This window comes from Lathamus discolor, chromosome 2 (assembly GCF_037157495.1).
Source record: "Lathamus discolor isolate bLatDis1 chromosome 2, bLatDis1.hap1, whole genome shotgun sequence".
Classification (NCBI taxonomy): Eukaryota; Metazoa; Chordata; class Aves; order Psittaciformes; family Psittacidae; genus Lathamus; species Lathamus discolor.
In genome coordinates, this window is record NC_088885.1 from 139,091,950 (window position 1) to 139,118,324 (window position 26,375).

The following is a 26,375-nucleotide window of genomic DNA, read 5'->3' on the forward strand; positions in this document are numbered from 1 at the left end:
TAGACACGTGACTGCTCGTCCCTCAATTGCTGGGAAAGAGTGGCCCGGGAGACAAAATCCACGGGGGAAGATGCAGAGTCAGACTCTGATTTGAATTTATGACTGCATGGCACCGGCAGAGCTGGAGCTGTCACCCATGATGCTGCTGTTCAACAGAAAACTGAACAAGTCTGCTCCTCTTGCCGCAGGCTGAGGCTGCAGTCACTGGGCATTTACAGGTCTGCAGAGGCAGACCCTCTGGGCCTTCTCTTGACTACAGGAAGTGGCCTTCCCATTAGAGCACTGCTGGGGGAGTCTCTCTTCAACACCAAACGCTCCCTGTGGCATCTCTAGGAGAGCTCAGCTGAGCTGGGAGCTGCTGGGATGCAACTCTGAGCGCTGTGACTGATGGCTCTTCAAGGGTGAGGATGATATGGGCAGAGATACCCATAAAGAGAGAATTAAATCTTAGGAATTGAGGGAAAGAGCTGAGAGGCACTTTTTATAACATTTCATGAGGTGGCTTTTATGACTTGCATTGCTCCATGGGAGATAAGAACCCAGCTGCAGACTGCGTCCACTTGCCTCTGCCTCAAGCACAGCCAGGGAAGACAGTGGCTGGAGCGTCATATCCATGTCACTCCCATCTCGTGGAGGTTTGAGAGCTGGACGGAGCAGGAGCTGTACCAGGTGCTGCTAGCTTAGGTGCACAGGTTCTTTCCATGACTGTGGGAGAAGTCTGTGATAAGTGCATTTTTGCAGTTGACAGCAACTCAAATCAAATTTCACCACCCTTTTACCTTGAGCCATTTAGTCATCCTGAAGCGTTATGCTAACACAACCTGGTGTCGGCAGCCAGCTCCTCCTCCCCTTCCCAGTGGAGAGAAACACATTCCAACCATTAGTCTTTGCTCTTACATTCCCCTAAAAATTATCGTTTCTCCACCTTTGGCTAAATCTGTTCAGATGCCATTTTCATGATCACAAACATAGCACTACAGCAGTGAGGGGATGGGAATGGATGAGGTTTGGCCAAAGGGATCCAGCAGAGATTTCAGCAGAGCAAGATGGGGCTGGGGACCAGCCCCAGGCAAGGCTGGAATCCCGGCCTGGCTGGCAGACAGAGCTCACAACAGCTCGGCCCCTTCTTCCAGCACCTCAGCTGGGCACTCAGGGTGGGGAGCGCTGTATTGGCGGCAGGAGGCTGCCATGTCTGCAGCTTATGGAGGTTGCACCTGATGTAAGAGCTCCCTGAGGCAGCACCGGTTGTGCAATGACTCCAGAGAGCCCTCTGTGCCCACAGATATGTTGGAGTAACTACAAAAGTTTGATTTACACCATCTGTGGATCTGTCCCAACTTATTTAACAAGCTCTAAAACGCTCAGTCCCTGCACTGCCGGTGACAAGGGACTACTATCCATGTCTTTCCCAAAGTGAGCTTAAACAAGGCTGGTGACGGATTTTACAGCTTTCAGGCTGCTTCTGTGCACTTGTAAATAAGTGTCAGGTATAACATTAATTATATGGGCCTTTCTTTAGATTTTGACCCTATCATAAAGTTGTAACTTTCTGCACAGCAGTCCTTTCTCCCAGGGTACCTCACAGCTCTGGCTGTGCTCCTGGGGAAAGAGAAGGAAGGCTTGAAATGATTCATTTCCAGGTGATATACAAAAACCACCTGACATTTCACTGAGGATTTGAATCACTAGGACATGAAGGAACACCTGATGGGAAAACTCTCACACTGAAATAGAAACATTCGTTTTCAAAACAAAAAATGCAGTCTGTGAACTGGGGGGAGGAATATCTGGGAGTCACCTTAGCTTATTTCAGTTGTTGGCAGGACATTTATTAGGGGTAGAAAGGCGATTTTCCGCTTCATTCAGCTTTTCACAGTGAGCATTTGTAAAGACCGTAAGAGTTTGCACAATATGCTAGGGATAAATGGAATCAAACTCTTCTCTGCTTCTTAGGTCCTGAGGCTGGATTGACACAGCAGTATCTGAGAAGGGGAAGGAGTGGGCCATGGAGATGTTCACCAGCATTGCATTACCCTTGGCTCTGGAATGGAGATTGAACCTGATAATCCTGTATTGCACGTTTTGTGGGGTGTCTGGTGACATCAGATGCGCCTGGTTTATTTCCTAATAACTCTTGTCACATAACTGTCCTTTGCAAGCCCTGCCTTGGCAGAGACACTGGGGCTTGGTGGGTGACAGAGAAGGAGGCTTTAGAAGGGCTTGGAGAATAAGGCTCTGTAAAGGAACACACTCGGATTTTCCTCCTCACAGTGTTTGCCATCTCCAGCATGGGCCAGCCTGTGCAGAACCACTTGTCCTCAAAAGTTTGACATCCTGGGCAAGTGTTCTCTTTCAAGTGAGTGCAATGAGATATTCCAAGACCAGATTAAGCTTCTTCCCAAACCCAAAGTGCTGCACAGGTCCTCAAATATCACTCCTGCCTGTGAAGGCTGCCCATGGAGGCAATCATCCCCACTGCAGCTTCAGAGATAATTGCACATATGGAGGGAGATTTTATTTTAATGTCTGCCATGACTTCTTTTAGCCACTGAAGGAAACAGGCTGGGACATGTCAGTTGTCTGCTCAGGCTTCATAGGAGGCTTTCATCCTGCGCTGCTCAAATGAAAACCCTTATGAGATCACTGGTTGCTAAACACTTGACGTGATTTCCCAAGGTTTGCCGCTATGGTAAGTACTCTGGTAATTTGGGTGGTGTTGACAGAAGCCCTGACTATTACCCAAAGCACTTGGTGATCACTTCTTCTGCTGGCTCCAACCGCAAAGCACCAAGTTCACCATCCCTGCCCCCCTTACAGAGACACTGTTATGCTGCTAATGGTTCACAAAAAAGCTGCCTTACTGTCCCAAGAGCCTTCCTGCAGGCCGTGCTGCTCTGCTGCTCCTCTCCAGCGGCAAGGATGGGATGGGACAGAGACAGACACATTTCTGGACACAGTCATGTAGCTGTCTTGCTGCGCAGGCTCAGCTGTGCTCGGTTTCTTTAGTGATCACAACTCCAGTAGCCTATGAATAGGCCAGATTCGCAATCTTAGTTCTTGGGTCAGCTCCACCTTTGGTCAGCACCATCATTTTAGGTTAATATTTTTAGCTTAATAATTGAAGCAGAATTTCAGGTTGCATTTTAATGTCATATTCCAAGAGTGGATGGTGACACCTTTTTAAAAGGCATACATGATTTATTTGTCCTTTGTGACAAGGACAAAGGGAGTCTTCATTTAAAAAAATCAGTGTGGCTGAGACTCCAGAGCATCTGATGTTTCCATTCAAAGCACTGTGTTAAACTTCCCTGTGTATCTTTTTTTTTTTGTACTAAATGATCATAATGGTCCTCTCTTTATAAAGTCAAAAGCTGAAATAAAGGGAGGAAAATGGAGTTACCTGTTATTTTATGAAAACCACCAGGTCTCCTAACGGGAGGAAGCATTTCTCCCCTGGCTTCTATTCAGCCCTGTTTGCCAGCAAACTCATGCTGGCATGGTCCTGAGCCAAGAGCAGTCTCCCCACTGTTCTTGGGACAGGACTCCAAATCCTGCTGATAAATCCTGAGAGATATCCAGGGACTTCTGCACTCATTGAGTAGGAAATGTCATGACAGCTTCTAGAGAAGCCACAGTGAAGAAGGCTTGGAAGACCCTGGTGAGGCGATAGGAAGGAAAAGCAAAGCACAGGGTGGCGGTTTGCAGAACTGGAAATACTTGTAAACTTGTCTTTCCATTTTGGTGGTCTGGAATATCACCAGTTATTCACACAGTTATTAATCTGTGGTAGTTGGGATCCAGGTTTAAACTCTTACACAGTGTCACATACACTGCTCATAGAAGGAAAGCATTGTTACTGTGCTCAATGGCGATATAAAAAATTTTCTCTGTTACTCATCTGCTTGCAAAATACTGGATTGAATATTACCTTTGTGCAATGCCCAGGTTGTGTTTGTCTGTGCTCCTTGTGTGAGGCTTGCAGTGGGGAGAGGAGGGAAGAAGTGAGCATGGTGGCAGTGCTAATCCCCAATCCTTTCTTCTTACGAAGAAAGAAACATCCACAGCAGTCCCTAGCAGCACAGCTGTTATCATGACTTACACAAATCTCAGAATAAGATGGGTCTCATTAGCTTCCCGTAGACTAGCTGGGATGCTAATAAGCACACATGCCTTTGAAGGAGAACCCAGGGACCTGCCACTTTAAAGGGAAGCTCAGGCTGAGGTTAGGCTGCAGGGTTCTGGAGTGCCTCTGTCCTGGGATTTTGTTTAAATTAAGGCATTGCGGAAACCGGCAGAAAGCAGCCACAGGGGGTGGAGTTGCACAAGAACCTATCTGTGTGTTTGCTCGGGTGTGAGGACTCGTGTTTACCCTTTATTTCACAGAACTGAAAGGAGTTGATGTGTGCCCTGTGAAGGAACAAATCCTTTACAATCTAAATTCATCCACCAGAAAATATTCCTTGGGAAGGCATTACTCCTTCTTGATGATCTTTCCCCAATCTGAAGGAGAGACTATGTACTGCAGTGACTATCCAAGGGATGTTTCTTCTCATCCTTCATAACTTTTGTTATCTCTGCTGGGGAAAGAATCCCCTGAGCTATGATGGCGGTAGTGTATTTTCTGCAAAGGCTTGCCATCACTAGCTGGGCTGTAGTCAAACAGTGCATTGTTTGCTTTGTCCCAACCGGGCCTGGGTAAATCAAGTTCTTTATGTCAGGACTTAATCCTTGGTGGCAGCAGATCACCTTCGTTAAGCACAGTTTCCTTTTTCTGTTTCTCTTTTTCTACTGCTAGTACATAATTACACCTATATGAGAGCTACCTTAGTCACTGACATAAGATAGCTGAAGCTGTAGAAGACCCAGTATGAAGCTCTCCCGAGTGCCCTGGAAGAGCATTGACAACTCTGAAGTTAGGAGATGCTAAAATGGAAGTTGCTGAAGTGGCCTGAAAGGGCTCCTGTGTTGCACTAAGCCCTGGCTCTGGGTGGTGCTAGCAGGATCTCCCAACCAAACTGCACCCCAAACCCTTGCAGCCCTCATTCTCACTGCTCCTCCTGGGGATTTCGTCCAGTAATTCAATTCTCACCTGGTTAGATGACACCTTTTCTTTACCACCTCAAATATGTCAAGGTCTGTGTGTACCCTATTGTCATGCCAATGCTGCCCTTTAATTTAAATTCAGTTTATTTCCTGGTATTTACTTCCTTGAGCTATTAGTGTCTTCTTGCAGCCTTTCCTTTTTGTGCTGAACAAGTCTGGGACACCCCCCTTAGGGCAGGATGAGGCAGGTCATGCCCAGGGGGTCTCACCACTCATTTCCGCAGTGGCCTCAGCACTGCTGTGGCCAGCTGGAGATGCCTTCCTGCGGCAGTACAGCAGTGCTTTGCTCATTGCCATGCTGTTGGCAAGGAACGCGAGCTGGCCTCTCTGCTTGTCTGCATGCTGCAACTGATGACCTCCCACATCTTGTACCACTACAGCACCCACACATCCACTTACTATTATTCCACTTCTCCAGTTTCTTGTTGTTGCAGCCAAAGTGTCTAGTTCTACAACCTGCCCAGGGATGTGGTAGGGTCATCGCTAGAGGTTTTAAATATGCAGCTGAACAGGTGCTAGAAAATCTCATCAAGGCTCCCTTTCCCGTGAAAGGCTGGACTAGATGATCAATCTTTCGAGGTTCCTTTCAACCTGGGCTGTTCTGTGATTCTGGCATTGCAAACAGCATCTGACTGTGGTCCAGCTTGCATCTGGGAAGTGACTTTCCTGCAGTGATACAGCGCATGGTGATATAATTAGTGTCAGTAATGTTGAGATCTCTGTGCAATCCAGCACCAGGACGAGGCAGAAAACACGGTTGCTGAGCCAGAAGGCCACCCACAGTCACTGGTCTTGTTCAGACTGGGTCCCTACCAATCTTCACAGGGTCTTCTGCCTCCAGGATGGTCTCCCAGCAGGAGAGCTCTGGAGGGGCAGAGGCATCTGCTCTTAGGCCACATGTAGCCTGGCATGTGCTCAGTGTGCATGGAAACCAACACATATTCAGCCATTGACATTAGCAACACTACTGCTGAGCAAATGTGGATTTCAAAGGGATTTTCAAAGCAGACTCATGAAGCAGTCTGTTTTATTTTCCTTCTGCCTCTCCTGATGCTGTGCTAACTTTCAGCATCTTCCTCTGACACCTGGGAATAGCAGAACTGTTTGTAAATACGGAAACAACAAAATTGGACAAAATAACATTGTTTTCTCTATCCTTACTGCCACATGCACAGAACCATCCTGGCTAAACATTTCTTAATAGTAGGTTATCAGCCTCAGGCTGGTAACTGTTTTGGAAAACTTCTTCCCAAATACATCAAGTCTGGTGATTAAGAGCTGAACCCAAGGTCTCACAATGCAGTGTTCCATGAATCCTTACCCCGGTAAAAGCACATGACACCAGGCACACCTGTGGTTGTATGAAATCATCTGAACTATCTGCTCTTTTCACCTGCCCAGAAAAGCTCATAAAGAGCTGCTGGGTGTAGTAATCTGTTTGCAACATGCTGGAAGGATGGTGAAGCCTCTAAGTGTCCAGCATTGCTCCATTTAGCTACTGCACCCCGGGCAGAGTGAGCAGGTCTGCTAGAAATGGCAACAGCCACTGTGGGTTCAGTTACGGATCCTGGGAGGGACCTTGCTGTATTTGGTGACTCGGTACTACGGTGACAAAAAACTACACAAACACTTCACAGGGAATAAGGCCACATGTTTTCTGTTCCTCCTTATGCAGTGTGGTGCTGCCTGGGAATAATCTGTGGTGGTGAATTCTTTTAAGTTTGTCCTTTTCCTACGTTGCTCTCCTGGAATATCCTTTGCTGGGGTGTAAGACTACTTCAGGTGCCATTTATGACCCACTTTATCTAGTGGACTCCATTGAGTTGCCAGTGAAAAACAGAGCCCTTGTCATACTCTCCAGAGTCCCCATGTTCAGCCTGAAGTACTGCCAGCCTTTTATACAGAACCCAAATAGCAGGTGGAGTCACCCTGCGTGTTCACACGCAATGGGTCATCCATTGTAAGCTTTATTTGGTGATGGCTGGAAGCCCCTTCAAAATAGAATGTGCTTCCAAAAGGCATGTTTAATCACCATGACTGCACCTCTGAAGTGGGGAGGCTGCCCCCCCCAGACATCATCTCCATAGCTTCATCCCTCCAGGTATCCATTTAGAAAAGCATTTGGCACAATGGCTATTCTTCCGGTCTTTCCAACATCTTCATCTTACATTTGTTCCTGAGTCACCTTTAATCGACAGTGTTTGCAACTGTTCTGGCTGAGGTGCTGATACAGTGGAAAGCAGCACCAAACTGAAAGGCTGAATTCCTTGTGTTCACAGAAAGCATTCAGGAAAGCAAAAGGTGAGGCAAAACTTTCTCACAAGACCACCACTGGTATTGCATTTCATTCCTCTTCTGCCTTAATAATGAGTCTGGTCTTCCTGTGAGCATGAAATTTCCCATTCTGAAGGACCAGAAGAGCCTGTCACTCAGCACTAGCCATGGCTCATGTTCTCCATGTAGCTCCCCTTGACATTAAAAAGAGATGCTCCCACAACTTCCAGTCTGGCAGAAATCAGGGGAACTCCTTCCATTCAGTTCAAGTGAATGATCAAGGGTGATCAAGCCCACACAGGGACACAAAACCTCTAGAGGTAAGCAGAAAGCTGTAGAAGGGAGGAGAGTTCTTCACTTGACTCCAAGGCATTTGTGCATATTCAGCATGACTGTGCAGCACAGTCTTGACCATAAAGTCTGATGAAATTGTTGCTCGGCATGCTCAGGTTGCTCTCATGCTCAGCAAGGCTGAAGCAACATCAGGAGTGTAAGGGACAGAAAGCATTATTACAACTCTGGGTAAATCTAGAGTGCCCCAGATCTGGAACACTGCATGCAGGTCCTGTCCCCCATGCTGCGCACTTCTTCCCAAAGTGGCCAGGGCAGGAACTCTCAGGGGTGCACAGTGCAGCATACAAGCCTCTTGTCCAACCCAGGGCAGAGAACTGCATCTTCTTATGAAGCAGTTGTGGGCTGAGGGAAGGGCTTGTCACATATTTCTCAGCACTTTCTAAGGAATGGTTGTATTTCCACTTCAGTCTGGCCACCAGTGCAGAGATGTCTCTGTGCTTCTCTGGTGCTTGCTTGTAGCTCATGAGGAGTTTGTGAGAATAAATACAAAGCTCACTAGTGTGTCAGCTACTAGTCAGGCTTAATGACCATTTATTAGCCGGTACACTATTGAGCAAAGAGACTCCCTTTTAATGAAGGTCATACTAAATAACAGTGTACAAATAATGCTTAATGACTCAAAGCGATGCTGAGTCCTTTAAGATCAAGGAAAATGGTCTCTAATTGTACTTGGATTTCTTCTCCCTTAAATGACATCAACTAGTACACCGAAGTGTACTAGTGACATAGAGTCCTTTCAGCCAGGGAGACCATTTATAGGTAAAAAATACAGGATCTTTATTAAAATTCAGAATACTTTAACCTTATCATCTTAGTGAAATAAGGTTCAAAGGAATTAGTTTGTGATGTAAGCAAATATATATCTATAAAAGCATACATGTTTGTAATTCACTTCCGTGTCTCTCATGGTTAATATCACGGGACTCACTACTTCAACTCTGCAGGTGAAAACACAGAGACCAGGAAAGAGGATGTGGCTTCTCCAAAGTCACACAATAGCTCAATTGTCAAGTAAGAAACACATAAGTGGAAATACACAAACACAGAAGCCTGTTTACAAATGGGAATAAAATATGACAAGAATGAGCAAACATTTCTGTTCCCGAAAGAGCAGGGTCATCTGCTGTGGTAAAACAAAACCAAACATCTTAAAAACACCTGCAAAGTCCCTGGCTATCCACATAATTTACACCAGATTCCCTCTAGGGACTCAAGGTTGGGAGGGGCTGATGCAGGAATCTTCCCCGACTGCTACAGGAGCTGGAAATGGGGCCATTTGCCACAGATAAAGTGGTTTTATTCAGTAAACTCGGGAGGCTTGGATTCTTGCTAATGGTAGCATTGAGGGGATCAGTCAGCTGCAGTCATAAGCTGTTTAACTGTTTCTAAATCAACTGGTACAGGGTTTCCCCACTTCACATTTATACCATGCCGAGTGTGCTGCTGGGCCCTGCTCTATGCTGCTGTGCCTGTGCTGAGCTGCCACTGGGGAGCAATGCACACGAAAGCCTTACAGACCGCCCCTGAACGTGCTGGCCACCCGCCTGCAGAGCTTTTCCATAGACGTGCAGATCTCCTCAATCAGCTCTACCGTAGCTCAGCTTTTCCTTTCTTTTTTATCTCCCGAGACACTGTAAATCACACTGAATTCTCCGTTATTGAGATTCTCAGGGAAGAATCAAAACTTTCCTCTCTCCAGGCAAGGAAAAAAAGGAGGCAGCTGCTTCTTACAGCCCTTTCTCAGCTCCTCTTCCACTATTTACCTTACTTCTTTACCTTGCAAACAGCTCAACGTCTTGGAGCCTGGGCTAAGCCCAGCCCTTTTGTGCCCTGCAGTCATCGCTGCATCTTTAAGGGAAAACTGATTCCCAGGAATGCTGTGCATGCACATACCTATCTGGGCTCTGCACCCACACCTGCCCACCAGGTAACCCAGTGCCCGCTGGCCCTCGCAGCCACATTCCAGCCGGCAGAGCTATTACTCACTAATTGTTACCTGTCAAACAGGTAAATGAAGCTCTTGGGCCAAGTCCAAACAAGTGTATATTCCCACGAAATCCTAAACCAGCAAACCTTTGACCTTTCTGCAGCCCCACTGTTGATTTTTGCTGGGACTGATTTAAAAGTATGATGGTATCTTTGATGGACAGAAAAAAAGTGGCACGTTTGGCTATTGTTTATTGTGATGAAGCCTTCTTGTACTTGTTAATACCTGCAGGAGACCGGAGGATTACCAGAACAGCAGAGCAGAGCAGGCAGCCCAATAAACACAGCATAGCTCACATCTCCCAAATCACGCAAGTCAGGTGGCTTTCCAAGATGTTGGCAGCACAGTGCTGATCCAGAAGGAGTTTGTGGATGGAAGGAATTAATATGCAAAACCTCCTGAGGCTGAAAAAGTTGGTGTACAAAATAGCCCAGAGCCATCTGGGAGGGCTGGAACTGGCATTTCCTCTTCAATTCACCCTGCTCAGACTTGCTCTGCAGAGCGTTTAACAGGATCAGCTCCTCTGGAGCAGGAGGGTCTCTGCACACAGCCATAAGCAGCAGCCTGTAACTGTTGCCCAGTGAGGCTGTAAACACTTGGGCAAAACTTGGTGCTTTCTGAATAGGCCATCTACAGAGAGCAGTTCAGATCAAACTGCCCCATCATGAGGCTTGATCCTCCTGGCTAATTGCACAAAAAATACATTCCCCTGCATCCATGGAAGGGCAGCCTGCTCTTACTGTGAGTTTTTGTATGTTTCTACATCCAAATGCAATAAAAGAAAAAATGGGCTTTATTGAAAAAATACAGCTATAAATCACAACATTCCAAACAGCACAGATGCCCCTGCTTTACTGCAACCCTCCTCTTTCCAAGCAATCTGGCTTGGACTGTAAGTGCTTTGGGGTGAAGGCCACAGTACCTACCCATTCTCACAGCGAATGACATGATCTGACAACGCTTCTGCCTCCATGACATGATTCAGTCTCACCATAGCTTCACCCTAGGTGCGTGTTGAGTCTCCCAGCTGTCAGAGGTGATGGCCTATGAAAGAGAAGATAAAGTGTATAAACCAGACTGTTAATGATAACAGCAACACAATCTCTCTCCTCACCAAGACAGTTCTCCACAGAGGTTGCAGACAGCCTCCACTGATTTTGACCAGTCTCTTACCTTAGCTTTACCCCAGTTAAACCACACTCCTGTAGATGTCCCAGACGTCATCTTAGACATTGAATTTTATCTTGGAATAGATTATTATTACATTTTTTTAATAGGTGATTTCATTTTGGAGGTGAACTGAAGAAAGCAGATGTTAAAAGAGACCATTTGCAAAACAAATTCGCTTTTTATGCTCCATTTGAAGAAGCATTTCTGGCTTTAACTTAACAGAACCTCCAGACTGAGGTTGGCACATTTCTTTGGAGGAGGCTAGTGCTTTAAGCTGATTTTTAGGGGGTTTTATGAGATCAGATATGCTAGCAGAACTCCAGCTCAGTCCCATACCTTCTCTAACTGCTGAGGGATTGGCTCAGAAACCAGAGAAATCCTGGGATTTATAGCTGAGCTACTAGGTTTCATGGAGCTGAACAGAGCTTTGGGCTCTTGCAGACCCAATGTGCCAAGCAGAGATTCCTACAGGATTGAAAACTCCTCTGCAGCTCCTCCTCCCTTTTTCTTCTCCTTACTGTGAAGAAAACATTAAAAGAGAAAGGATGTCCTGCAAGGGGATGAAAGAAATAACCTTCTCCAGCAAGTTGCCAGGCCTTTCCAGACCTGCCTGTTGAGAAGCAGACGTGGTAACTGGTGGGACAATTGGCTGAGTTTCTTTATATGGGAGGAACAAGTACAGAAGAGTTCTCCTGTCTTCTCCTCTCACACACAGCCTATCAGATCCTCACAAAACTCCACAGCAATTCAGGAAATGATCAAACACAGAATCCAAAGATCATTAGGAGGATGATTTCCTCTCCAGAGCCTCCTCTGCACCCTGAGGACATGGCTGGACTATTTGCTGTCAGTTGACACCGACCTACATTGTCTGTGGCTCCTTTGTGACAAAGCTGTTCCCCTAAGTGAAGAGGTGTCAAGGGACCAACAAACATTATCAGGCCTTGACTTTAAATGGATGCTGTGAAGAAGCAGTTGGTGTTGGCCCCACTGCTCCTTGCCTGGCAACAAGAGGTAGCCCAAGCTTGGCAGGGAGTGGGAGGTGAGGAGAAGGGGCTGTTTTCATTTGACCAGGAGGAAAAGCAAACGTTTTCTCTTGTGGCTCCCAAGAGGAGGCAGCATCTTGACAGAGGCAACCTGAGCACCAGGCCAGAGTCCTCTTAAGAGTCCTCTCAAAAGCTGTTCAACCCAACAGTGGTCCTTTCACAAGCTCCATTCAGCTGAATTTTGATTTGGGATTCTTCCCCCTTTTCACCTCACAGTGAGATTAAACAGATGTCCTGTCTGCTCCTAGCTCCTTGCCAGGCTCCAGCCTGGAATGTCTTTCAGCTTCTAGCACTGTCACAGGCATTGCACTGACCAGCTTCCCCTGGGGATCACCTTAATGTTACTGTTCAGTAGTATCTGAAACCACCAGTAATGGTACCCACAGGTATTTTTCTTAAGATAAAAAGGGAAGGTATCTTAAAAGATGACTAATAAATGGTGTCTGTTTGAAAACCATCACATGAAAATGGACAGCTGCGTTACTGATACCCATGTAGAACCAGGTGGAAATAATTTCGACAGAAAACACTGATGTTTCCTATATCTCTCTTTCCAGTTTTGACAACCATTTACTGAACAAAAAGCAAGGTTTCAGGATTTTGTTGCTCCACGTAGGCTATTAAGATTCCTGGAGCACCTGGGCTCTCAAGGGTCCCTGCAAGCTGGCTTTATCCATGGTGGAGCTGATTGTCTGTTCTCTCTACAGGAGTTTTGAGAAAGGGCCAAAATAGCTCAAAGTTTGAGATTTCTCTTTCAGACCTGTAGAACTTCTGTGTCTTAATTTTTCCCAACCTCATATGTGATCAAACAAAGATATTAGGTCTGCTGGCAAACCTGACCTCTCCCCATAGCATCACTTTTACAACATGTTTAACATATGAAGGATGTCCTCCTTGTAATTAGCTCTTACTGGGGAGATCATGGATGATTTAGCTTTTTCTCAACAGCTGAAGAAGAGGGTTGGTTGACTGGAGGGTTAAAGAAACTGGACTATGAGTGCCCATGCACTGGTCACCAGAAAAGCTGACTATAACCAGTTCACAGTCTCAGGCCACTGCCTGTGGCCATGGGTCACTTACATTATTCCATTCCCAACTCCATCTTGAGCAAAACTGTGTTACTCAGAGAGCTGGTGACACAAAGTTTTCCAGCTTCTGTGATGTTCAGAAGTGAACCATCCTGGTATTGCTACTTGATGCCTGTGTGGGGTTTAATAGCTGTTAGTGTAATTGAGAGGGTGTGCAGTAAAGCTGTGTTTACACTTGTTTGAGATTTGGAAATGCAAAAGTAGAGAAAAGAAGAAAACATATAGCTCTTCAGAGCTACCAAACAACCTTCTTAAATGAAGAAATAAATAAGGGATTCTCACAAATGAATGCAAAACAACAGAGGAAAATAGATGTGTGCCTAATCAAAGCCCTGATTAGTTCCGTGGTGGCAGGGGTGCATCAGTGACACTAACCCTTACAGTTCTGTATATCTCTCTTTTTCTAAAGGCCAACCTCTTAGATTTATAGGACAAAAGTGTATTATTTAACTCTCTGATTCTTACACTTCGTTTTTACACCAGGGAAAAGCTTGAGAGGGAAATACTGAGACACTGACAGACAGATGAAACCTCTATTTTTCAAATGTCACAATTCTAAAACACGATGCAAGGAAGGGGGTGCCACCACCTGTAAGCATTCACTTCAGAGTCTAAAGTGGGGTTTGAAGCTGAGGGCCTCCAGAGTGCGTTCTGTCATCTGCTGCAAACATGGCATGAAAGAGGCAGAAAGTAAGATAACAAGATTCTTGTGTTTGCTAAAAAGAAAGAGCTCAGTTCTCAAACGTCTGTATCTTTGCTATGGCTCAGGACACAGCATGCCACCTAGACAGCAGTATCTCTGCCACTGCCCCTGTGCACCTGAGGGGAGGCTGCTACAGCACCCACGCTATTTGTATCTTCCCATCATCAAGCTGTCTGTTGTCCACAATAGGTGCTTCACTGCCGGTATCAGGGGCAAGAATGAATTGCATGGGCTAGGCTGCCTGTTCTTAGTGTGAGATAGCCGAGAGGAGTGCACTGCAGCTCCCAGCACTAATTAGCCACTAATCTCATGCACTGAGATTCCCACACACCGCGCAGGCTGCCTTTGGTGACTTTTCAATTAGCATTATAACACTCCAAGCTTTGAATGCCTTGTGTATATTTATCTTTTCTTTCAATTGTCAGGGCCAGCAGACAGAGTAAATTAAACCAATTTAAGGCTATCTGTGTCTGCTATTTGACAGCTATTAGCCTAAACTGACATAATCTTCTGTCAGCTCAGAACTAACACATTTGTGTTAACCTGGGTATTACTGACTTGAATTTGTTCACAGAAAATGTGAGAAATCACGTAGGTGCTGCTACAGAAGTGGAATTCACTCCAACATGTACAGGAGAAATGTCTGCCCTTATTGCATTGATTTGCCATTTCTAGAGGTAGGTGACGCCATTCTGCTGAATGAAGGAGGGCAAAACCCACACACCGGTCCCAGACTGAACAGGGGCTGTATGCAGCACATGTTAAGGGAACATTAGGAGAGGAGCAGGCATGGGAAGAAGAGCCTGCAAAGAAGTCATTGTGTTTGATTCCTCTTCTAGAACCAGAGCCCAGGTCTGAGAAACATGCTGCAGCCTTTGGCACTACACAGGTAGCAGTGCTCACTTGCAAACAGACTGAATTCAACCCTTTTGGGCCTGATCATCAGCTCACAGAATTAGAAAGATTCTCAGTTGACCCCATCCACCACAGGATCAGGCCTTATGAAGAAGTGCTTCAAAGGAGAAAATGACACTTGGGTCTTAGAGAGACCTAAAGCCAGAGGAGGCTGCAGACTTTCTGGGAAAGTAATCTGTCAGTAAAGTGCAGGTCAAGCAGTTTCCTGGGCACAAAGGCAATGACTACACATGCATGTAACAAAAAACTCCAGTTCCTTCACACTGCCATCAGTGATATGTTGGCTGATACAGGCAAACCTCTAGCCAGGTTGCCACTAACTACTGCCTCATTCCTGTTGGAATTTTAACTACTGTATTGTCATATCAGAGCATCCAGCTCCCAGGCCCCCTAGCCCCATTGTCACTGCCACCAAGCTCTACTCACTGGAGCCAACACCAGCTGTTGGTGCAATTCTCTGCGTAAATAGGCAGTCACTGAGGGGAGGCACTTCAAAGCACCCTCCTCGACTCAAAAGGTTCTCCCCATTATAGTGCTATTGGTTGTTTACACTGAAGTAATTGGTGTGTGTATAATTGGCCTTGTTTACACTGAAGATTCTCAGATATCCTTGGTCTCCCTACCCCCTCCCTTCCCTGAAGGAAACTCCAAAACCTAAAGGGAACACCACAGATGAAGGAAATCCCCCCTTCCCTGCCCCCATCTTCCAAGGCTGGGTTTGGAGGGCAAACCCATCACATTTAACCCCAGGCATCTCACTGTCTGAAGCTAACAGAATTTGAGAACTATGCAGCTGTGAAGTCACTTCCAAAGCAAAAAATGGAGATGCAGTGCAAAGGACAACTGGAGCGATTAACATTCTGCATAACAGTGTCTATAAAGAACAGGCACAATACCTTCTACATGGGTATCTTCTGAAGAAAAGGTGGTCATTTCACCTGTGGCTTATAAAGTACCTTCCTGATCAGATTGCTGCACTCACGCATACACTTGTGTGAATTCAGAAGCTTCACTGGGTCTACAGTGATGCTGATGCTGTGGATTGTCTTGCAGTTGCAGAAATTCACCACCACTCCAGCCACTGGACAAAGCTGAAAGGCTCAAGAAACAGATGCTGCCAGAGCTCCTGGTGATGCCACGTGTCTCTAACGCTGAGTCTCTCTAACGTCGTGTGAGACTCCAGAATTTGGGTTGTGCAAATGCTGTAATTAATTCCGCTGCTTACACCTGGAAGGCTTTCATTCACTCCAACAGAAAAGACTGCTTTGCATGCACTTTCACAATCGCTAAAACCAGGCTGCTGCCAAAAGAGGTGGGCCTGTCCTACAACTGCCATCCCTTTCCTTCTATTGGCTCCAGCACTCCCACAGCTTAGGAATGGAGTTTTAGGGGGTCAAGCCAGCCTACTTACCTGCTTGAAAACTAACCCTACTACAAAAACCAAACCAAACCAGTTTTCAGGAAGGTGAAAAAGCAAGGCTGCTGCTGTGACACAAGAGGGCAGAAATGTATGACCTAGGGTAAGAAAGAGAAAGCCCCTTTGGGTAGGCACATGCTCTTCTAACTGGGCTAAGCCAACCAGTGGTGACTCTAACGTGTTTATCTGTTAGGAATCTCAACAAAATATGCTTTATTGAGCTGTAGTGACAGGACAAGAGGTAATGGGTTAAAACTTAAACAGGGGAAGTTTAGATTGGATATAAGGAGGAAATTCTTTCCTGTTAGGGTGGTGAGACACTGGAATGGGTTGCCCAGGGAGGTTGTGAGTGCTCCATCCCTGGCAGTGTTCAAGGCCAGGTTGGATGAAGCCTTGTGTTGGATGGTTTAGTGAGCGGTGTCCCTGTCCATGGCAGGGGGGTTGGAACTAGATGATCTTGAGGTCCTTTCCAACCCTAACCATTCTATGATTCTATGATTCACTGTAAGGAGGGCTGAAGCATGCACCTCTCACCTTACAAACAAGATCCCAGGAAAGCCTGGGTGACAGGACCTTCTGACATTCTTGTATCCTGCTCAACTTGCTGCCTGTTCCTCGGTGTGACTTTGGGGATGCCATGGGAATCTCCGATACAGGATTACTTTCTGCTCCCTCCACCTCCACTGCGTTGTGGTACCAAGCTCAGTGTCAGCCACCTGAACTTCATACAGATGTAAGACAGAAAAATTTTTATCGAGAGTTATAAAACTCTGGTGAGAATGGACTCCACTATGCCCAAGGTAAAATCTGTCCTTGAAGCCAGCTATGATACTGCATCATCAGTTGTCCTGTGTAGATACTGATTTCAGCTTAGAGTTATCAGTGCAACATTTAAAATTCAACCTATGCTGCCCATAGGCTAAACCAATAAGCTCTGATATGAGATAAAGACATTTGGGTTAAAAATCCCACATTTCAAATGCTGTTTGTCTGCTTCATGAGTGCGATTCACCCTGAATTTCCCTCTCCCCTCCCTGCACACTCTACCTTCACCTTTGCTAGTGATTTAAACAAAAAAAGGGCAAGGTTGACCTGAGAAAGGCGCTTTGCACTCTCTCAGGCACTGTCTGGGAGCGCACAGGAGGGCTAAGGGATTCTGCTAGGCAGCAAGTTTAACAAGCAGTTAGGCATGATTATGTTTTAGGGCCTAAGAAATCTGCAATCAACACAAGTTTGTCAAAACATGTAATCCCTGCCTGTGCCGTTTAAAAATAAATGTATTCTAAACTGGGGAACTCATTGGTTTCACTGGGAATGCAAGAGTACTTTCCAGGAGTCAGGTTGGAGCATTCTGCAGCCTACCTGCCTGCATCAGCCACCAGCCTGAGATTTGGGCAACGGGTAATAAATTCCTGGCTCTGCACAAATTCCCCACATAATCTTTGACAAATCTGTTGCTCAAAAACCTCACGTATAAAACAGAGAGGTGCTGCACCTACCTCCCCACGTCTGCCTTACACACCTCCTTTGAAACCTTCACAGGTCAGGAACTGTCTCTGGCAGTTGGTGCCTGGACTGTGGGAGCTTGAGCAACTTCTGCGTGATACCAGATGTCTTTGCCCTGGGGCTAGGAGAATGCAGGGTGTCAGTTTGGCCTCCCCCTCACACAGGCTTCCTGAACCTTTGAATGTGTCCTCCTCCACCTAGTTCACTCTGGAACGACAACAGCCTAAGTACATGATTTTGCCTCTCTCTCCCAAGCACCTTAACCACAGTATCTATTATTCAGAGAAGTGATTTATACCCCCAATGATGGTGAAGCAGGATTTGCCTTCCCCTGAGAAGTCCTAGTACTCAGAGCAAAGTTTATGGTGAAATAAGGAGCAACATACACATCTCACCCCCACCCTTCCCCGCAGGGCTATTGCTCATGTGTGGGAGCTAGAGAAAAAAGCAGTAAAGAAATGGAGCCTGCTTTGCCCCTCACACCCAAACACTGCATATAAACAAACAGCCATCTCCAGGTATTGTTTTCAGTCAGAGAGAAGCAAATACTCAGCATCTCTTTCCTGGAGCCACATAAAACTTCTTCACTGCAGAATACTTTCACCTTGTTTCTTCCTGAGGCTAAAATTTCCACTTAGTTGGGGAAAAAAGGAAAAGAAACGAAAGTGTAAGGGAAAAGCACAGACGTTCTAAATCTGTTTATTCTGAGAGATTTGGTTTCTCTACGGAAATTGAGGAAGCAAAATCTACAGTGCAACTCCTATTTACACACAGTGTTTAGGGGATGACACAGTAAGAAGTTTCTGCATCCTGAATGAATTGAGAAAACATGAATGTTTTATCTGTACCTTCTCTTAAATAACTCAGAGAAACAAAGGTAGGGTTAAAAGCAGCATATGCCACAGTCATGGAACACCATTAAAGGACTTGGAATTACATAGTAACTCCAATTTGCATTAAAAAAAAACAATGAAAAAAACCCCAATAGTGGATTAGGCAGTATAATAATGCACACAGGTAACAGAGATACTACAGAAGAAAAATGAGATGTAAAGGAACTTGGAACCAACATGTCAAAGTGAGGCACTGAAAGCCTCATTTCTGGGTCTGGCTATCCCACAATGCAGAGGTGGAACGAGACAGAGTAGCTATCACATCTCCCTGGGTGTCAGGGAAGTCCTTCCAGCAGCAGAGGAATAGCAGAATCTACTTTCACAGCACTCTGAGTAGAGATAAAGCAGGCTTGTAGGTACATGCAGGGCATGTGCATTGTATAAACACGGTATCACTGAGATGGTGAACCTGATAGGACAGGATGATGAAGCAGCTGCAGGGGATCTAGAACTGGGGTCTTCCCCAAAACATGGATTAAATGATCGTGAAGATCCTGAGCATTGAAGAACCAAACCCAGGCAATAAGAAAGGTTAAAGGTTGTGTCAACAAGCTCTTACCCTACATTGCCCCAAAAGCCTGATGGAGTAATATATACTGCCTTTATGTATATGAACTAAACCAGTTGGAGGCTTTCTTCTGAAATACTCCTCTGTTTAAAAGAGAATAGCAACAAATAGTAAGAGAGTGACACCGCTACACCTGTCTGTAAAGTTACTAAAAGCAGAGTTGACAAAGCTTAAACGGAAACACAGAGACACAGGGTCTAGTGACCTTTACGTAGAACAAGGCACTGTAGAGATCTCCTGGCTCCAACACTGGTTCCTTTTGTGCCACCAGACAGTCCTCTTTATCCTTTACCCTTCAAATGAAATAACATTTGCCTGCTCCTGAAGGCAGACACAAGGATAAATGAGCAACTGCACAGGGGCTATCAACATCACCTCTTATTCAGCAGATCCTGAAAGCAACTTTTTCTATTTGCTGTGATTTCTTAAGTACCTTGTTATTTGATTAGTGACCTATGTTGAGGGAAAACTGCATTTATTTTAAGTGAACAGGATAATACATCCACAGCTTTGTTTCCCAACTCCTGCTGCTCCGTTTGGAAAGTATTTCTGTGGATTCTTTGGGCTGCATTTACTCTAGTTCCTGAGTGTGGGAAAAGTAAACAAGCAATTGTTTATATGCCATCCTTCACCTTCTGCATGCTGGAACACTTACACCTATTTCAGGACAGACTGTTGGAGCAAAAAGAGACACATTCGTCATTGTTTTTAGAATGCTTATTATTGCAGTGCAGTATTTTAGACATGTGGAGCTTCTATATTTTTTTAAAAACCCTTAACATGCTTATAACCAAGGCAAAGGCATTTAAAGCTCTTGGGTTTTTCACATGCTGATCACATCCCTGTTACAGATTCCTTTAAAATGATGTTCTGTAGGTCATAATGGTTCAAGAACTTACTGGTAAGAGCTAGGAACAGCAGCCTCAGTGGCAGACTTGGCCATTCCCACTCTCCAGTGGGAGCCCTTCAGTCCCAGCCTCCATGGAACCTAGAGGACCAGCCCACCTCCACCAGGCACCCACTGCAGTACCAAGAACTGTGGGCTCATTTTGTACAACTGAGGGGATTTGTGTTGGAAAAGAAGGGGTGGAAGGGAGGAAGTTAAATAAATAGAAAAACTTCAATTTAGAGAAAAAGTTGGTTTTAAACTACTACCATCAATTAAAAATGTTCTAGTAACTAAAGTTAAAAAATATCTATAGGTATTAGAACAATTTTCTTCTTCCATTCCCCCAGAACTGTTCACAACCTGAACAAACTAACAGCATTTCACCTTCATCCCCAAATAGTTCGAATTAGGATTACTCAAAATGTGTCTATGAACAGACAGGGACACCTCTCACTAAACCATCCAACACAAGGCTTCATCCAACCTCGCCTTGAACACTGCCAGGGATGGAGCACTCACAACCTCCCTGGGCAACCGATTCCAGTGTCTCACCACCCTAACAGGAAAGAATTTCCTCCTTATATCCAATCTAAACTTCCCCTGTTTAAGTTTTAACCCATTACCCCTTGTCCTGTCACTACAGTCCCTGACAAAGAGTCCCTCCCCAGCATCCCTATAGGGCCCCTTCAGACACTGGAAGGCTTCTATGAGGTCTCCACGCAGCCTTCTCTTCTCCAGGCTGAAAAGCCCCAACTTCCTCAGCCTATCTTTGTATGGGAGGTGCTCCAGTCCCCTGATCATCCTCGTGGCCCTCCTCTGGACTTGTTCCAGCAGTTCCATGTCCTTTTTATGTTGAGGACACCAGAACTGCACACAATACTCTAGGTGAGGTCTCACAAGAGCAGAATAGAGGGGCAGGATCACCTCCTTTGACCTGCTGGTCACGCTCCTTTTGATGCAGCCCAGGATACGGTTGGCTTTCTGGGCTGCGAGTGCACACTGCAGCCGGCTCATGTTCATTTTCTCATCGACCAGCACCCCCAAGTCCTTCTCTGCAGGGCCGCTCTGAATCTCTTCTTTGTCCAGTCTGTAGCCGTGCCTGGGATTGCCCCGACCCAGGTGTAGGACCCTGCACTTGTCGTGGTTGAACTTCATAAGGTTGGCATCAGCCCACCTCACAAGCGTGTCAAGGTCCCTCTGGATGACATCCCTTCCCTCCAGCGTATCAACCGGACCACACAGCTTGGTGTCATCGCAAAGTTGCTGAGGGCACACTCAATCCCACTGTCCATGTCAGCGATGAAGATGTTAAACAAGACCGGTCCCAACACCGATCCCTGAGGGACACCACTTGTTACCGGTCTCCAGCCAGACATCGAGCCATTGACCACAATCCCAGATTCTACATCACATTATACTGTCTTTCAGAGATGCCTTCTTACTCTCTTTCACACTATGGTTTTACACTAAAAGGAAAATTACCATCATTAGGTGACCTAAGTGTATTTTCCAAATGTTTCAAAATGCTTGTGTGAATCACTAAAAAACACTATCAGGTAGATCAAAGCATCTGCAGAAAAGCTATCATTCTACATTAAATTATGTTGGATTGGTTCCAAAACTGTGAGTAATCTTTATGAAATGGATTGGTAGTTTAATGTCTGCTAATCGAGTATGAACCTAATATTCCCATCTGTTGTCAGACTTTGCCAGCTTCTTAGCTGTCTCAATGTCTCAATCCTGAAAGGATTTCCATGCTGTGAGCTATTTTAAACACTAAAAATTACTTCTCCTGGTCTAAACTGAAATAACATTGTGTGTGCCCCAGTGCCTAAATTCAGTGTTGCAGATATACAGGATAGTCATAAGTTTGACATCTTTCAGACCATGAATTCTACACGCACAATGAGCAAAACAAAAATAAAGCCCCTCCCTCTTTTTCTTATATGTTTCCAATGCAAATCCGTATTTCAAATAGAAAGTGCCACGCTTGGCTCCACACCTTACCCTGTGGCCAGGAAATACTTGATGGTCCTCCACACAGCTGAACTGCTGCTGTTGTACAAGATGTGGATGCATCCGAGAGCTTGAGGCTGCTAAAGGGATCCCAGCAGACCTCTTTGGGGAGCACAAATTGCAGTTTCATTGTGAAGCTTTAGGAGTAAACTCTTATCAGGATCTTGGTTAATTAGAATTACTTCCTTAAAGTTAACAGTGCAGTGATTAATTCTTACAGCATCTGAAAGATCTATTTGGGGTATATTAGGGTTTCACTGAAATATTTTAAGCTTATTTTGATGTACATGATGGCTTCATTGAAGTCAGTTGAGGATCAAGGTCTGCAAATTCCAATAAATATATTTTCATGCAGAAGACAACTACAAAGGAAAGACCAAGGGGAGGATTAACAACAAATGTTGCGTATCACAGGATTAGTAGGTGGGTGGTTGTCTTTGAACTTATTGTGAAAGAATACATTTTATATCAACAGCCATCAATGACATAGAAAGACACAAATAAAAATACCCAGTAATCATTGCCTACTGAAAACAGTTGTTTTCAAACATCTGCTCTCTCACTGAACTGCTTTACAACACTGTTTTGACATAAATATCTCTGTAACATCTTTTATCACATAGGCTTCTTTTAATAGTATTCTGAAAGATATTTTAGGTACTTAGTGCAATTAGTAAGCCTACTTGAGCCTTATTTGTACACTCTATTTCCTTTAGCCAGCCCTGGCAAGTCCAAACAACATCGATGGTAGCTGCTATGAACTAAATAGTGTAAACATGAGGTGAAGCATTAGACAGTTGAATTCTACACTGAATCCTTACACCACCACCATAAAAAAAATTATCACTTGCTGTGCAAACAAAGAAGCAAGCACAGTATAAAAAAATAGTAGTTTACTGTTTTAAATTTCTCCCCTACACCCTAAAGACAAGTCCTAGATTTTCAATAATGTATGACATGACTGTTTCACTTTTTGCTCTACAGGAAGTGAGACTAGTCTGGCCAGAAATAACATTAGCTGAGTTTTCAGTGACTAACAGATTAGTTTATAATAATCTTGTAGATCATGAAGAATGAGCATCAGGCTGGATTAGGTAGGACTTGTTTGGCCTGCTCAGTTAGGGGTGGACTCTTGACACTTTCAATTTGATTCCAGTCTGCAGTCTGAAGCAAAAGGCTCATCCAGAAAATGATAAGCCCTATGTCTACCTACCCAGTTAAATTAAGTTTCAGGATATATTTTTCCAACTAAGCAAGTTCCAACTGAATAACAGTTAACAACTTCAAATCAAGAGTTCATTACTGCATTTTCCACTTCCATTCCTAACTTTGACCTTGGAACACCGTCTAAGGTGGTGAGCAGTAGTAATTCAGTCTCCCAACTACCTCATTCTAAGAGAATCTCTCCTGAGAGCAGGCTGCTAAAGGCGGTTTTGTATTTGACCCAGTACTAGAACAACAAACTCCATTTCAGTTTGAGTTACAGTTTGGGTTTGGTCCAGAACTGCAGATGGCATCAAATGCAGCTTCCTTCTTGTAAAATCACACATCAGCAGCATTTCTACCTTGGGGAAGATGGCATTTTCAAAAGTGCTTATCACTGATCTTCCTCTTTCTTCCTTTATATTTCATACAGGAAAAAACAGGGGGGGAGAGGAGGGAAGAAACAACAACATCTAAATGTTTCTCATAATTGAAAAATTTGAAAAGAGAAAGAGGATACCCGAATTGGCGTTAATCCTATTGGTGGTGCTCAAACAGGTAACCTTTTCAGATCTCAAAGTTTCTTTCAGCATAACAAATATTTGGGAAAGAAACCTTACCATTTCTGAAGTTAATAGGGGGGCTTTTAACTGTTACAGCATTCTACCAATGCGTACCAACTCACAGTAATGTGCCTGAAAGACTCAACTTGTTTTAAGATTACATAGTAATCCTGTATTCAAAACAACTGCATTATTTGCAATGAATAAATTACTCTGTTTCTCTCCTGTTTTTTTTTTTTTATGTAGCCTTATGGATTCCTCAAAATGTATTATACAAAATAATTCATAGAAGCATTGTTGTGAATAATGGTCTCCAAGTTCCATAACAGTATTTTTTATTCAAAATCCAGGCCACATTAGCAACTTCTGATTGGATTTACAGATTAAATAATAATGTCTCTTTCCTGTGGCTGGTGAGTGGAAGAGGAGAACAGCTAACTAATACCTGGTGCTCAATCAAAGCATCACTGATCTCGCTAAGGTATTTTCCTAATTCTGTTTAGTTAAAGTGACAGGAATCTTCATGGGGCTACATTTTAGCTGACTTATATCTGATTTATACCGAATTAGCTTAATTTGGTTAGTTACTATAAATATGGATGAGGCCTGAGACTCAGTAATAGATATTTGTGCATGACTGCAATCCCATAATACCAAAGACTTTACACAGTCAAATTCGCTTTTGACTGCAAGAGTAGGTGAAGAAAGGTCAGGCCCCAGATCACAATACCTCATTTTTTTTATATATATATATATATATATATATATATATATATATGCATACATATATATTTGGTTATACAAACATATATACTTCTGTGAATACCCCTACGTTCGCCTGCCAGGTGAAATCAAGGATAGAAAATGGAAAATGCCTTCACCTAAGACAGTACAAATTTGATGGCTTGGACATGATTCAGCTCATTTTCTTGCAAAGATCACTAAGCTATATAATGGTCTAGCCCACATAATGCTGCGTTCTTTGCACATACAGCTCTATTTGTACAGCAGAGGTTATCAGCAGTCAAGTTGGATGCCTACAAAGGGAGATGTCTCCAAGAGGTCATAGCAGGAAGAATTAGTGGGGTTCTGATCTGTCTCAGGTAGAGGAATGGGGACTGAGAATGGGTGAGACCAGATGGAAGTCTCTCAGCTATCCTTCCACTCCCTCTTCACAAACTGACCCAGCGGGGGAGAGGCCCTATCCCTCACCTTCCCCATCAGGGACAAAGCTGCTGCCCACACAGCCTGATCCCAGCCCTTGTAAGCAAACTTAGGTCTTCAAGCAAAGTACCAGTATGCTGGTGGTGACCGGCAGGCTGATGATGCAGTCCTCCTTATCCACTCAATAAACACCCTGCTCCCACTTCCCGATTCTCTCTGCAGATTTCCCCTGCTGACATAACAGACCCTTCAGCCTGCCCGCATCGACTGTTGGCTCTCAGATCCACGCAATGGGTGTCATCTCCTGGCACCACTACATCCTTCTGCCGTGAGATGCCTTCGGCACCGAGGCACTCACCAACTTCAAGCCTGGCTGGTCCCAACCGTGGTAAAAGAGGTGAAAAAATGCCAGAAATCCATAAAAAAAAGCCCCAAACCCTAACTATGAAACCGTCTCGCAAACGCCGACATCTCCGGGGGCACCATCCAGCGGCAGGCAACGGCCAGCCGCGCCGGCCGGCGCGTTCTGGGCACGGCTACTCCGTTCGAAGGGCAGGGCGCTCGGAGCGGGCTGCCCGCGGCGCGCCCGCCTGGCTGAGGAGCCCCACGAGCCAGGAACCTCGCCTCAGCGGCCAACGGCCGCGGGGCGAGGCACCAATGGCCCCGCGCCTCAGCGCGCCGCGCCTTGCCGCCTCGGCCCGCTCCGTCCGCGGAGGAGGGAAGCGGGCAGGAGAGGAGGGAGAAGGTCTGCGGGGGCGGCACGGCCCGCCGCCGCCGCGCCGCCTGCCCCGCTCACCCTCCCTGCTTCCCTCCCTTCCCCTCGGCAGCGCCGGGCCCCGCGGCTGCCTCCCGGCGCGAGGTGCGTTACCTAGAGCTCGGTGGCAGCCTTACCTGTGCGCGCCTCTTCCAATGGCAGCGCACCTGCCGGGCCGCGCCGCCCAATCAGCTGGCGGCTCGTCCCTCTGCCCCGCGCCTTTAGTGAAAGAATCCAGCGCCGCTCGGAAAGTTACCTGCGCGCGCCCGGCCCGGCCGCTCTCTGCCCGCAGAGCCCCACATGCGAGGGGGAGGGGGCTCTACCTGTCCTACCTCGGCGGCTGGCTGCGGAGCCGGGAGAGGGGGGGAAGGAAAGCAGAATTACCAGTAGCTCTGGTTCTGCCGTCCCGGGCGTTCGCACACACACACACCTTCACCTGCACAGACCTGAAAGTCCAGTTCCGCCAGGGAGACGGAGGCACCGGGAAAAGGGGAGAGAGTTCATTGGATCAAACATGTCACAAGAGACGGACAAGTAAGTGATCGCAGGCACGCCGCTGCTCCCGCTGCGCCGGGCTGCCCGGCCCGTCGGGCTGGTCGGGTTTCCCTCTTGCCGGTGGCGGACGCGGACCTGCCGGGACTGCGCTTCTCTCTCCGGAAAGCGAAGCCGGACCGGGCGGCACAGCAACTCTCAGAGTGCCCGAGGACAAGCTGAGGCTCGCCGCCCCCCACCTCGCTTTCCATCTGGCTTGGGGCTTCTCGA

At 45.8% G+C, this 26,375-nt stretch overlaps 1 protein-coding gene and 1 long non-coding RNA gene across 6 annotated transcripts in view; one reads left to right on the plus strand and one right to left on the minus strand.

Annotated features, from left to right (window-relative positions):
• Positions 1-508: 508 nt before the first annotated feature.
• On the minus strand, positions 509-26,187 carry LOC136008870 (uncharacterized). 2 transcript variants are annotated; one of them, XR_010610259.1, is made up of 3 exons: positions 25,998-26,187; positions 10,645-10,762; positions 509-705 (listed from the first exon to the last, which is right to left on the minus strand). It is a non-coding gene; the product is annotated as an uncharacterized LOC136008870 (long non-coding RNA). The 2 variants fall into 2 exon arrangements; XR_010610260.1 differs by lacking the exon at positions 25,998-26,187 and adding an exon at positions 25,751-25,796.
• GRHL2 (grainyhead like transcription factor 2) overlaps positions 25,892-26,375 on the plus strand; it is a 67,777-nt gene continuing 67,293 nt past the window's right edge. For all 4 annotated transcript variants that reach the window (XM_065668711.1, XM_065668714.1, XM_065668715.1 and 1 more), the window contains exon 1: positions 25,892-26,147. In XM_065668711.1, coding sequence (XP_065524783.1) covers positions 26,128-26,147 — 20 coding nt within the window. In that variant the 5' untranslated portion in view covers positions 25,892-26,127. The remainder of the gene's footprint in view (positions 26,148-26,375) is intronic.